The sequence below is a fragment of the Athalia rosae genome, chromosome 7, assembly GCF_917208135.1.
Source record: "Athalia rosae chromosome 7, iyAthRosa1.1, whole genome shotgun sequence".
In the NCBI taxonomy this organism is placed as follows: Eukaryota; Metazoa; Arthropoda; class Insecta; order Hymenoptera; family Athaliidae; genus Athalia; species Athalia rosae.
Genome location: NC_064032.1, coordinates 7,434,730 through 7,447,761, shown reverse-complemented (window position 1 = coordinate 7,447,761; position 13,032 = coordinate 7,434,730). Strand labels below are relative to the sequence as shown.

Genomic DNA, 13,032 nt, shown 5'->3' with positions numbered 1-13,032 from the left:
GGGCCGTCGACGAGTCCCTTCTCACCCCTTGGCAGAAGGCCGAAACAGTCGCAACGTTCTTGTTGCCGCGACTGGGCTTTCTGCTGAGGGGAGCACACGTTGAGAAGGGACCGCTCAAGGAGGCGGATAGGCTTATTAAGAAATTAGCAAAGAAATGGATGCACCTACCCCAGAGGGCGAGCGCGGAGATTGTCTTCCTCCCTCCCAGCCGGGGGGGATGTGGGCTTCTCCCGCTCGCCGATCTGGGGGATATTTTAACGATAGGGCGCGCCTTCCGCCTCCTGACCGTAGAGGACGGGGTGGTGCGGGGTCTAGCCTGGTCTTCCCTGGAGGCGGCTGTCGCCAGGAAGATCGGGCGAAACCCTTCCGCCGCGGATCTGGCGACCTATCTCTCCGGTTCGCTGGAGGGAGAGTTCGCCAGAGACGGGGGGGACATCGCCTCGCTCTGGTCAAGAGCGAGAAACGCGGCGCGGCGGTCCGAGGACAAGCTCGCCGTGAAATGGAAATTTTTAGACACTCGACAAGAGCTGGTGGTGACGATGAGGGGCTCGCGCGAAAGGGAGACAACGGTATCTCCGGACTCACGCGACCAAGTCATCCGCCGATTGCGGCTGGCAGCGGTCGAATATTATACACTAAAACTTAAACGTAAACCGGACCAGGGGAAGGTATTCCGGGTGTCGTCGCTGACGAATGTGTCAAATCACTTTCTTCGCGGCGGCAACTTCACCCGCTTCGCCGATTGGCGCTTCATCCACCGCGCCCGCCTGGACGTTCTCCCCCTTAACGGGGCGAGACGCTGGGGGGACGGTGATAAGCGTTGCCGGCGCTGCGGGGGGGGCCTGGAATCCCTTCCTCATGTCCTTTGCCACTGCCAGCCGCACTCGGCGGCTTGGCAGCTGAGACATGATGCCGTTGTCGAACGAGTAGCTAAGGCTTGCCGTCTCCCAGGGACCATAAGGATAAACAAGAGAGTCGAGGGGGTCGACGGCGATCTGGGGGCTCTCCGCCCTGACATTGTGGTCAGGCACGAGCCCTCAAAGAGTATCGTCATCGTAGACGTCACCGTGCCATTTGAGAACACCTATAAGGCATTTGAAGAGGCGAGGGGCAGGAAAATCGACAAATATAAGCCCCTCGCCGACGCCCTGCACGGTGACGGCTACAAGGTGGCGGTCTCTGCGATCGTCGTCGGCGCTCTCGGCTCGTGGGATCCTAAAAATGAGCCGGTTCTAAATATGTTGAGAATAGGAAAGAGATATGCAGGACTAATGAGGCGGCTAATCGTGTCGGAAACCATCAAGTGGAGCCGCGATATATACGTAGAACACGTTTCAGGTGTGCGGCAGTATAAAACTCGTGACGAAGCCCCTGCAAACGCACCTGAGCAGCCTCCCTCGGAAATATTTTAACGTGTTTTATGTATATTTGTTTATTTATTTATCTTTTTATTCATCTTTTTATCTATATTTTTATCTATATTTTTATCTATATTTTTATCTATATATTTACTTATTTATTTTGAAACCTATTTTAAATTCTTTGACCTAGGGCCATTGCGGCCCTACACTATTATTTTTAGAAACTATTCAATCTAGGCGAGGGTCCAGATCCGGTTTTTTATTATTTGACAATCTTGAAAAAGACGCTTTCAAAGCAAAATCACCCAACCGGATCTGGCCCCCGAAACGACTAAATTACTTATATATTAGCCCTCGCCAAAAAGGCGACAAATATTGTACCGATACCCCCGGGCATGCAGTGTACGCCCGGGGGAACATTTGTTGGAAATAATAAACGCCTTTTATCTGTTCTTATCAGCTTAATATCTGATACGCTCCCCATTGGGGAGCCAGAATATTAATCTGATTTTTGGAAGTCGACGGAGTGTCGGGGGCTTGCTCCGGCTCTGTCACGGGTTGTCTCGGCATTGCAGTGCCGCCGTGTACGGCCCAATAATCTCTAATTAAACATAAGCAACACTTTTATTTATTTTTCTTTTTTTTGTATTTTTCCAGCCGAGGCGACCCGAAACTTCCAAAAATCAGACTTTTACCGACCGACGACGCAAAACGAGAAAATTACGGACCGAGGAGCGATTTTATTACCGACGCCCAGCCACACTTACGAGACCCCCACATTTACTGACAGAGGGACTTACTGACTGGTAACAGGATAGGAGACTGTGCGGAGATGAAGCGGTGAGTCAGCGCCATCTTTCTTTCTTTACCTAGCGCTGTCACCCCCGGCGACAGGTGCCCGTTAGCGTGTCGTCGCCATCTTCTTTCGGAGGCGTCACGTGGTCACCTGTCAAAGGAAAAGCATGCACCCCCCCCCGTAGCAGCGTGGTCTGAAATTATGGCCACGTTTTCCCATCCCGAACGCGTGACCTTGAGGATTTGTGAAGCCGCGTGAACCGGAGCGACTCTCGCCAATCAATTCGTTGATTGGGGGGAGCCGCTCTACATAGCGCGGTGGATCGATGAGCTGGGGGAGCGTAAGTCCCGCGGTCTGACGGATAATCAAGAGACTCGGTAGAGTCTCGCGCCAAGTACATTCAAAAGAACGGGCGGACTACCGAGTATCTATACCGCTAGGAGATAGGAAAAGCGCTGTAGGGCCGACTGTTTTATTAGGTATCTCCCAAATTATTAGCTTTCTGGCAAATTTGGATACACTTTCGCGATATAATTCGGAGTGAAACTTTCATTTGAGCCTGAATTCAACGGAATTGGTGGTTGGAGAGTTGAGATCTGATAATCTTCGATCACCGGCAGACTCATTTCATCAGATTCACCAACGTCGTCATCATCGTACATCCACGTACATCTCTGCGAATAAGAAACCATTTCACATAAATGTGATCTATAAGGGAAACTGTAAAGTAGTGACTGTCGCGGCTGAGAAAGGTTCTACTTTCTGCCGTCCGGCAGGTAGTGTCAGCGGACCGAGTTTGCAATCACACAGCGAATCCTATTCGTTAACCCCCAGAAAGACAGCGTTTTGATTGGATACCGATCACCGCGCTGGGTGCGTGAGGGATATACAGAACTAGCGGAGGTCAGATGTCCGTCGTCTGTTGGCAAGGCTATCATGGCGGCCGTAACGTGACAGTGATAGATTCGTGATCGCTGGAACGTTGGACGTATGGTTGTACGGCACATGGCCCCGTGACAGACCTTTCAGTTTCGCAAATGAACCTAAATAAGCGCAGCACGTTTATCCACCTTATCGATAATTAAAACGTCGGGAGTTCACTCGTCAGACGGTCGACTACTTGTAAGGTTACGAGGCGACAGCTCGTAAGTAAACGGTAATCGTCACCGGCAGTGAACGCGTAATAAAGTTTCCAATGCATCGCAACGCAGACGTATTGAATTCAATAAGCAGGGCGTTCAAGGTCGTCGTATCCGCAAAGCAATCACGTGAGTAACAAACAGCACGGGTGCGAGACGATCACAAACTTTGCATTTCTAACGTACCCACTGTATCGAATCAGAACAACTAACATCTTCCCCCAATTCCCAAGCACATCGATATCGAAAAATACAGCAGCTCACATTCCGGTGTTACAAATCGAGGGTTCCTAATCCCACGGGCAAAAACCAACGTCGAATGATCCAACACCACCGCCTGGATATTACAAAAGGACGCTTTCCCTCCTGGCACGCCACAAACTTGAGTGTTCCTTCCCAATCCTACTCGGTTCTGAAAGCTGTAACAGAATCAGAGGCAGAAAGACTCGCCAACACGGAAGCCTTCCGCCGATGCTTCTCGTCGTTACACATCGCAGTCTGCAAAACCCAACCTATCTCCCCTGGAGTTCATCGTAAGTCAACCATAATTGATGCTTCTATGACGTACCTGCTGTACTGTATCAACACGATTAACACCTTCCTTCCAACCCCAAGCATACCAAAGGATCCTACTTCCATAGGTGTACCGACACCCACAAATTCATCGACACTACCTATGCAAATCCGTGAAAGAAGGTACCTCTCCAAAAACGTAACGAACGCAAAGCTCCTCTTCAATCCCACCCGCTCAACAAAGATCCAAGAACCCGGAACGGCGGAAGACTATGCAAAACAAAGAAAGTCTACATTCAACAAGGTCCGCCGCAAGGTAAAATCCCGACCATGCACTAGGGAGTTGTCGGTAAGCCAACTACGACCTTTGTCTTTCATTAGTACTTACTGCATCGATTCATCACAAATACAATGTGACCATTTCCTATCAGCACATCAATGTCAAAGAATCCAACAAGTGTTCACGAGTCAGTCGTATTATTAACACTTTTCCTTATAGTTCATATCATAACCAACACCTTTCTTTTTCCCAATAGCGTACAGATGTAGAACGATTCGTCAGAACCTGATCCATTGCAACAAACCAAGAGCCTTTTCCCAAAGACCAATTCCGAGCGAACTGATGCTGAAAAATCCGGAGCTTACTTTCACCTCACCTGAAGGAAACCAATTTCTCTCCTGGCACATCACCCACGAAAAACACCTTTCTCAGCGCGATTCTACCCGGCAACGAGAACGGTAGACAATCAAAAGGTGAACGAACCTTCTAAACGTAGATCTATTTCGGATAAATCTAGCGAAATCGAGTCCAGGCCATCGGACCAACGATTTCTCGTAATTCAAGTACGATATTCATCATCACTCTTTAAACTCGCCGTACGAATCCGTAATGCCTAACACCATCCTCTCTCTTCCTAGCATACCGAAAACGATGGAAAAATCGGTTCCCGTCCCGATACCAGCAAATCAAAAGTTACTGTACACTTAAACAAAGGGCCGCCGTAAAATACAGAGTCTACCTCACGCCACCCGGAAAAAGACGGTCTTTTCCCTAGCCCTTCCAACAACACCAGCTCTGCCGCAAACGTATGCGCTGATCAAAGCTGTTGCTGAACGAAATGGTTGAAGATCCATTGAATTAACGATACATCAACGATGGCTAGACGCTGTCTTGTAGTCACCTAGGGAACCTATTTTATCGACTCGCGAGCATTTTACACAGATGCCGACGCACTTGAACAAATGAGCATGCATGCCGATGCCTCAGGCAACAACCGGCGCATCGATTAACGTTGTGACGAAGGGTATCGAAAGAAAAGTGTGAAATTCGTGCGGAAGCGTTTGTTTACGTAATTCATGTTAACGACAATAAAAAACAACATCCACCACTAGCCAATGTCGACGATCACCGTGCGCGTCTCGTGAAAGTGGCCGCGATCTACGCTTGCGTCAAAATATTCGAATTTCGCAGTCCACGAGCGAGCACGAGCCTCGCCGGAGATACCGTAGTCACCGGCGTAGGCGTCTTGTTGTGGGATGTCACCCGCGAGGGCTGATTCGGCAGCAGATTTGGCAGTAGATCAGCCCTTATAGGTGACATCTCACAACACTATGCCTACGCCGGTGGCTACGCTGACTCTAGCAATAACAAGGCTCGGGCTCGCCCGGAGACTGAGAAATTCGGATATTTCGACGCATGCTCTGATCGCGGCCACTTTCACGTGAAACGCACGATATAAGCGTGTCATGTGAGCGGAGTACTGCGTCCCAAAGTAATTGCTGTACATGATAAGCATTAGAATGACTGATCTATTCGACGTCGCAGTGAATGGTAATAAATGGGTATTCGAAACAAAAGACACCATCAATGTTAGTTTCAGTTCTGGCGTTGCATTGTAATTGCTGTATTGTAGTCATCTGATGGTCAAGGACGGTTGGAGCGCTATCCAAATGTCAAAGGAAAATCGAAGCGGGCTTCCATATAGCGACGGGGCAAAATAACGTACCGTTGACAGGCCAACTTCGATGTTATAATAATTGGCAATCAGAAATCGAAATCGTCGTTCGAATAAATGTCAGGCTTAATCAAATAAACGCATCGAAACAAAATACAAGGGCAAATATCGCTTTATATCCTCCACGCACACCGTCCATAGTCAAAAGTCAGGCTTAAGACTGACTATCGTTGTTTACGAAACAAAGATCTTCAGTCAATAACCGAATATAATTCGGGGGTAAGTTCAGTAGGCGGATATAAATAAAACGAGCATCGTCCGGCAATGTCAAAATTTTTGACGAGGAGGATCATATGTAAGACGTTCATCTTATTCTCGCAGCGCCAAATGTGAAAATCAAACATTGTCCATAAGTACAACAACATCTTTAACGCATCAAATTAATAATACCGGCACAATTACGATTGACTCGACACATAAAACAGACCGCAAAAGTCTGTGACACGTTCTCTACTTTCGAACCTGTTCGAAGTAAATTTCGGCTGGATAGATTTAGCTGCAAGGGACCATCGAACAAGAACAGGCCGAACCGTTAGATATAAAATAACGTGAAAAATGGATATTTGGGGTTTAGTGGAGGGCAATCGAATTCGTACATCCAGTATGCAAATGAAGAAGTTTATTTTGAATCGCACCATGGACCATCGAATCGGATGGACAACCATGAAGAAAGTCAATGCCGAATTTCCGAAAGCAATCGGTCCGCTACCGAGAATTTAGATTAACCAATCTGTCCAGAGAGTGAATGGAGATTGGATAGAATATCAGTCATGAAAAATAAAATTACGAGAAAGCGAGCTCCAACGGCAGGATTAGACAAAATGCACCAAAGATCAACATAATTTCAGTTGCATCTCGTGCAGAAATATCTAACAAACGCAGAGATGTCTATTTGCTAGAGAAGAATTCTTTTTATTTCAAAAGATATTTTACAACGAGCATCATATTATTATTTCGTCGAAATCAAGACCAAACTAATACAGTTAGTGTCTCAGCAAACCGGAAGTGCGAGGCTTTTGTAGCAAACAAAAGGCTGCGGAATCGAAGAAGGCGGAAGTTATCAATCGCATAGCATGCAACCATTTTACCGAAATGGCAACGAGGGAAAGAGACGTAGTAGAGAGCGTGAGTTCATTTATCGATTTTCTAAAAAGCAATCCATCACCTCGTCTCCAATAATTTGAAGAAAAGCTAACGTGTATTGTTAATTTTAAGATGAACGAAGAAAGAGAAGAGATAGAGTGGCCGGATGACGGGGAATTACTGGATATGACCGGCCTTCATTTAGTCGACGAGGGTCGGCCATGTCCAGGCGATGCTCAACCAGTCCAAGGTATGTATTTCATTTGTTACGTTCAATTAAGTGTCCTAAACGTATAACAGTCGGCAATTATTGTCATTCACTCGATTCGCATGTGTTCGCGCACTACTTCATGGCATAATGGATGCCACCCAAAAGGCACCTACGGTGCAAAAAAGTTTGCAAAGTACATCAAGTGTTAACTACTCTCTGAGTATCTTCGAGGAAGACAAAAACTAACTGAGAATCGGATGAAAAGGATGTGAATCAACTATTGTGCCAAGTACATGTCATTCCGCATCGTGCATTACCTCATGACATATCGGATTCGTTACAGAAAAATAGCACCCACTTCGGTGTGACCTTTTCACGTAGCTGCGGATGCGATCGAATTTTGAATTATTTATACGTTGATAAAGACGGCTAATATCTAATGTTAATTATATGACTACGGTAAAATAATTTTTCAATTCAATAGAGCAAGCGCAGCCAGCGCAAAGGCCAGAGGCACCCCCTGCAAACGAGGTGGCACCCCCCGCAAACGAGGTGGCACCCCCTGGAGAAGAGGCGGCTCCCCAAGCGGTTGGTGGCGCAGTGCCCGCCCCGGGAGCAGCAGGTGGGTCACTCCATCACATGTGTTATTCGATTCGTTTGATCAACGTCAACATATATAGAGCTAATATCATCAAATATTTTGTAGAAGACAACCAGAAACCACCAAGGGGCAAGCGGGGCGGGCAGTGGTCGCAGTCCCGAAAACGGGAGGGCCTGGCCACCCGAATGATTATGAATTACGTAAAACTGACTCATCCATATAAGGGTGGCCAGGGCCACAACAAGAAGGGGCGACGCGGTGGCCGCGGAGGACAAGGCGGTGGGGGGCGGGGCGGCGGGGGGCAGAGTGAAGCGAACGCAAGCTAATATAGACTAAGATCATAGAATAAAAGATAAAAAAAAAAAAAAAATATATACGTACCTCAACATTTATTTATTAATTTCCATAACGTATCACCTTCCTACATTCTACGTTACCAAACCTATCGCCTATACCTACCTGTACGAATCCGTAATGCCTAACACCATCCTCTCTCTTCCAAGCATAACGATAACGATGGAAAAATCGGTTCCCGTCCCGATACCAGCAAATCAAAAGTTACTGTACACTCAAACAAAGGGCCGCCGTAAAATACAGAGTCTACCTCACGCCACCCGGAAAAAGACGGTCTTTTCCCTAGCCCTTCCAACAACACCAGCTCTGCCGCAAACGTATGCGCTGATCAAAGCTGTTGCTGAACGAAATGGTTGAAGATCCATTGAATTAACGATACATCAACGATGGCTAGACGCTGTCTTGTAGTCACCTAGGGAACCTATTTTATCGACTCGCGAGCATTTTACACAGATGCCGACGCACTTGAACAAATGAGCATGCATGCCGATGCCTCAGGCAACAACCGGCGCATCGATTAACGTTGTGACGAAGGGTATCGAAAGAAAAGTGTGAAATTCGTGCGGAAGCGTTTGTTTACGTAATTCATGTTAACGACAATAAAAAACAACATCCACCACTAGCCAATGTCGACGATCACCGTGCGCGTCTCGTGAAAGTGGCCGCGATCTACGCTTGCGTCAAAATATTCGAATTTCGCAGTCCACGAGCGAGCACGAGCCTCGCCGGAGATACCGTAGTCACCGGCGTAGGCGTCTTGTTGTGGGATGTCACCCGCGAGGGCTGATTCGGCAGCAGATTTGGCAGTAGATCAGCCCTTATAGGTGACATCTCACAACACTATGCCTACGCCGGTGGCTACGCTGACTCTAGCAATAACAAGGCCCGGGCTCGCCCGGAGACTGAGAAATTCGGATATTTCGACGCATGCTCTGATCGCGGCCACTTTCCCGTGAAACGCACGATATAAGCGTGTCATGTGAGCGGAGTACTGCGTCCCAAAGTAATTGCTGTACATGATAAGCATTAGAATGACTGATCTATTCGACGTCGCAGTGAATGGTAATAAATGGGTATTCGAAACAAAAGACACCATCAATGTTAGTTTCAGTTCTGATGACGCACTTCAACAGCTTATAACCAGCTTTCACCCTCTGTAGCATATTTCCATACCGAACTCAACTCGATACAAACAAGAGCCGGCAATTCAATATTGATAAAAACGTGAATGTATACAAGCATTACAAGAATACTTGCCTTACATACCCATCAATCATCACTGATTAGGGAGCATTTAAAGCCTATCTATACACGATTAATGATCAGCAACAGATAGCTGCTTCAAAATTCTTCGAGGACAACCACTTTCAGGCCGCCGCGAATCTAGCGAAAGAATAAAACCTACTGGGCCATAGTAAGCTACACAGTTCGAATTGATATAATATTACCTGATGCTTATTTTGTCAGTGTAAAGCAAACGCGAAGTCTAGCGACAGTTGATCTAAGTTCTTCTAAGTCCTGTAATGACCGACAACAATTACAGCTAAGGAATAGTCCTAAAAAACGGAGGAAGAAAAAAAAAAAGACGAAGCAAAGCTCATCAGGATCTGTACATCACCATCATCAGTTTCATGACATTATCTTTATCAAGCGAAAACGAATTACTGTATTCGAAAGTCTGCCTGTCCTACAATGTTATGCTGAGACTTCACTTATTGCAACTCCCCCGTTGACTCACCTCTGAAGACACCGTAGGAGGAATTGGCCGCACGGCCCACGGGCGGTATTCATAGTTCGGTCCTTAGGGCGGTATTCATAGTCCGGTCTTAAGACCGTGGTCAAATAAGACGGTCTTCGTCAAGTCGAGCTCGACCTGCTCTTAAGCAAATGCCATAACCGATACACCCTAGCGCCACCTAAAAACCCCAAATAAGACCGTCCAATGACAAGAGGTCGATTGCTGGTCCAGCTAGGAATTAGATCCGCTCTATCGTAATTCAATATATCATAGTCCACTCGCTGATAGATCTAAATTCGTAGCTGAGGTTGCAGCGTGCACTTTTAGGTTACGTTGATCTTTGTGAAATCTCAATAACTTTCGAAGACGGAGTCGTAAAAGAATAATCCTTAAGCTTTATATTGTGAAAAGTGCATCTGCATTAGTGAGGGAATAGCTAGGCTAGGTCCAGTGGATATATAGGCAATTAGGTGAGTTAGGATAGATAGGTTAGGTAGGACAGAACGTCATCTATCTCCAGAAATCTCACGATTTCGAAATCAGGCTGCTCTAAGCGCCATAATCTGCTGCTTTACGTAATCAGATTAGTTGTTGCTTTTCGCACAACACATTGCTGCTTTACGCGCATAACAAAGAGATAGAGGACTTCAAACTAATTCAACTATTGGTCAACTCGCAATCATGAGCAGTCTGCAGATACCAATTGTTAATGACATGTTACTAAACGTAATCCAATCTGGCGAATGGCTTTATGATGATCACATAGATCATTTCTCATTGCTTCTGAAAAAATGTTCAGAATATGCACCTCAGGAGACATGGCGGGTACAGATGCCTGATACAATAGAACCTGTTTCGCCAGGCGTCAAGCACGTGCAAATTTTGCATAGTGGTACGCAAGGAGCTGAACACTGGGTTTGTAGCTACTACGATACAAAATCGATATTCATATACGATTCTTTGAATTCAAAGGTGCTCCACAAGGATCATGAAACATACTTGAGGGCGTTGTTTCCCTTCTACAACTTCTCACAGAATCCTGTACAATTTCCTACAGTTCAGCGGCAGCACAATGGGTCTGATTGTGGAGTATTTGCGATCGCTTTTGCTATTTCCATTCTAAATGGGGAAAAACCTGACCAGGTAACATATCATGCAACCCTTATGCGGGCACATTTGCTCAAATTAATCTAAAATAATGAAATCCAACCGTTTCCATGTACGGACGGAACGAATAGCGTTTCAGCAGTCAAAGGCATCTCTTCTCCTAAGCCTCAAATTCCATCTGAAAAAATACCAGATAAAAATTCAACTCCACAAATAAGAATGTATCACACCTCATCTATCAAACGGTTGACGAATGAGGTTAGCCAAACCACAAACCTGCGGACAAATTCGCGAAGCGGCACAATAAAAGGACGTGCTGAAGTTTCAAAACAAGCAGCAAAAAAAGTCAGCAACCGCACTGAATCGGTATCGGTAACTGTTCTTCCCTTGTCTAATCGTGACGACAATCAGCTAGTTAGTGATAAGATTTGTCTCACAACTCAAGTTTCATCTGTTAATAAAAATAGAGAGAAGATAGCACTTGAAAATCGAAAAAGCGTGTTTCGTCTTACACCGAAGTTGGATGCTACGTCCAAAGATATAATAACATCTGGTGGGTGGTTGACTGACGTACATATGGATCACTTGAATCACTTAATTGAAAAATATTCAACATTTTCGCCTCAAGAAACGTGGCGAGTTCAAATGCCAAACACAATTAAGCCGGTTTCATCGAATGAAAAGCATGTTCAAATACTGCATAGCGGTAATACAGGACTAGACGGGCACTGGGTATGCAGTTATTTCGACGGTAAATCGCTATGCATATACGACTCATTAAATAGGAAGACTCTTCATGAGCACCATGAGATATACTTGAGAAAACTGCTTCCTTTCTATCAGTTCCAGAGCCAACGTATCAAATTCCCACAAGTTCAACAGCAAAGTAATGGGTCCGACTGTGGAGTCTTTGCTATTGCATTCGCAATATCGCTTATCAACGGTCACAACCCATCACAAAAAAATTACGATATCTCTCAGATGCGAACACATCTGATAAAAATATTAGAAAGCAACGTCATAGAAAACTTTCCATGCGTTAACAAGCAAAAGACCACCGCTTCGAAAAATACTGGTTCTTCCAGAAAACGTCAGGCACCTGGCGAAGTTGTCGCGGGACAACGTACACAACAAAATAAAAAGAGAAATACGTTGGACAAGGTAGCACAAGTCAGAAATAACCCTCTGTTAACGAAAATGTCGCATCCACCGCACAAGGATATGAATAATAATAATGATGACAATAATATCAAAAAAGATGATGACAAGTCATGGGAATCGATTCAGAAAGATATAACCTCAGAAAAGCCCCCAGTGGAACCACGTGACAGCAACACATCCGGACGTACATTGTCGGTCATGGATGATCGGTTACATGATCGTAATGAACAAACCATCGTTTCCGCGCGTATCTCAGATGTTGGAAAACGTAGAGAACAAAACAAAAAATGTTATCATACGAATATCGAAGCGCAGCGGGCTCGGCAGAGAGAACGTTATGCCCTCAATGTCATGAAGCGAAGAGCTCGACAACGAGAACTTTATCTCTTTAATAAAGAAACACGCCGTGCCCGAAAAACATATAGATATCTGCTTGACAATGATAATCAGCGAACTCTGAAACGTAAACGACATTTGTCCTATATAGAAAAAGAACGTGAACGGCATCGTAAGCGGTATGCTGCCCAAATAGACAGAGAACGCGCGCGATTGCGAGCCAATTATTCACGACGTTGCGATCCACAGCGTCCGCAGATGCAGTACAATGAATTTAATGACATACGAACCAAGAGGAATGATGACGTACGACAAAAAATAAGTGCCGCCAGCAGAATCATTACAAAATATCGACTTATCCGTGCGGCTAATTCCATGGCAGTGAGGCAATGTAAAGAGAAATATGTGACAAAGATATTACCAAAAATCAGTGAAAAACGCAAAACTGAGAGCAGATTAAAAGCAGAATCTATAGTAAAATGGTGTCTCCATGAAAAAGAATGTAACATCATAGCGTTAAAAAAAAATTAATGGCCGTTAAGAAGCAGGCACAAATATTGTCAACAAAAGCTGCCGAATGTCACGATTACAGTATTGAGGATAAGCTAGGTGCATTA

The 13,032-nt window shown here is 45.6% G+C and overlaps 2 protein-coding genes and 1 non-coding gene across 3 annotated transcripts; all 3 read left to right on the top strand.

Moving 5' to 3' along the window:
* Nucleotides 1–1,777: 1,777 nt before the first annotated feature.
* Nucleotides 1,778–1,961, top strand: LOC125501977. The gene has a single exon (XR_007279724.1). It is a non-coding gene; the product is annotated as a U2 spliceosomal RNA (small nuclear RNA).
* Nucleotides 1,962–3,824: 1,863 nt separating this feature from the next.
* On the top strand, nt 3,825–4,489 carry LOC125501943. The gene is made up of 2 exons (XM_048659134.1): nt 3,825–4,125; nt 4,346–4,489. The coding sequence occupies exons 1-2, from the start codon at nt 3,856–3,858 to the stop codon at nt 4,376–4,378; spliced, it is 303 nt and encodes a 100-aa protein (XP_048515091.1). The 5' UTR covers nt 3,825–3,855; the 3' UTR covers nt 4,379–4,489.
* Nucleotides 4,490–6,372: 1,883 nt separating this feature from the next.
* On the top strand, nt 6,373–8,082 carry LOC125501645 (ATP-dependent RNA helicase DHH1-like). The gene is made up of 4 exons (XM_048657921.1): nt 6,373–6,949; nt 7,040–7,157; nt 7,603–7,740; nt 7,825–8,082. Exons 1-4 carry the CDS (start codon nt 6,917–6,919, stop codon nt 8,043–8,045), a joined length of 510 nt encoding a protein of 169 aa, XP_048513878.1. The 5' UTR covers nt 6,373–6,916; the 3' UTR covers nt 8,046–8,082.
* The last annotated feature ends 4,950 nt before the right edge of the window (nt 8,083–13,032 follow it).

Excerpts from the sequence above, each read along its gene's own strand:
- LOC125501943 (XM_048659134.1), top strand. The coding sequence starts at position 3,856 with ATGACGTACCTGCTGTACTGTATCAACACGATTAACACCTTCCTTCCA. Across the intron at positions 4,126-4,345 it reads TCAACAAGGTCCGCCGCAAG|CGTACAGATGTAGAACGATT; the intron begins GTAAAATCCCGA and ends TTTTCCCAATAG.
- LOC125501645 (XM_048657921.1), top strand. The coding sequence starts at position 6,917 with ATGGCAACGAGGGAAAGAGACGTAGTAGAGAGC. Across the intron at positions 6,950-7,039 it reads AAAGAGACGTAGTAGAGAGC|ATGAACGAAGAAAGAGAAGA; the intron begins GTGAGTTCATTT and ends GTTAATTTTAAG. Across the intron at positions 7,741-7,824 it reads GCCCGCCCCGGGAGCAGCAG|AAGACAACCAGAAACCACCA; the intron begins GTGGGTCACTCC and ends AATATTTTGTAG.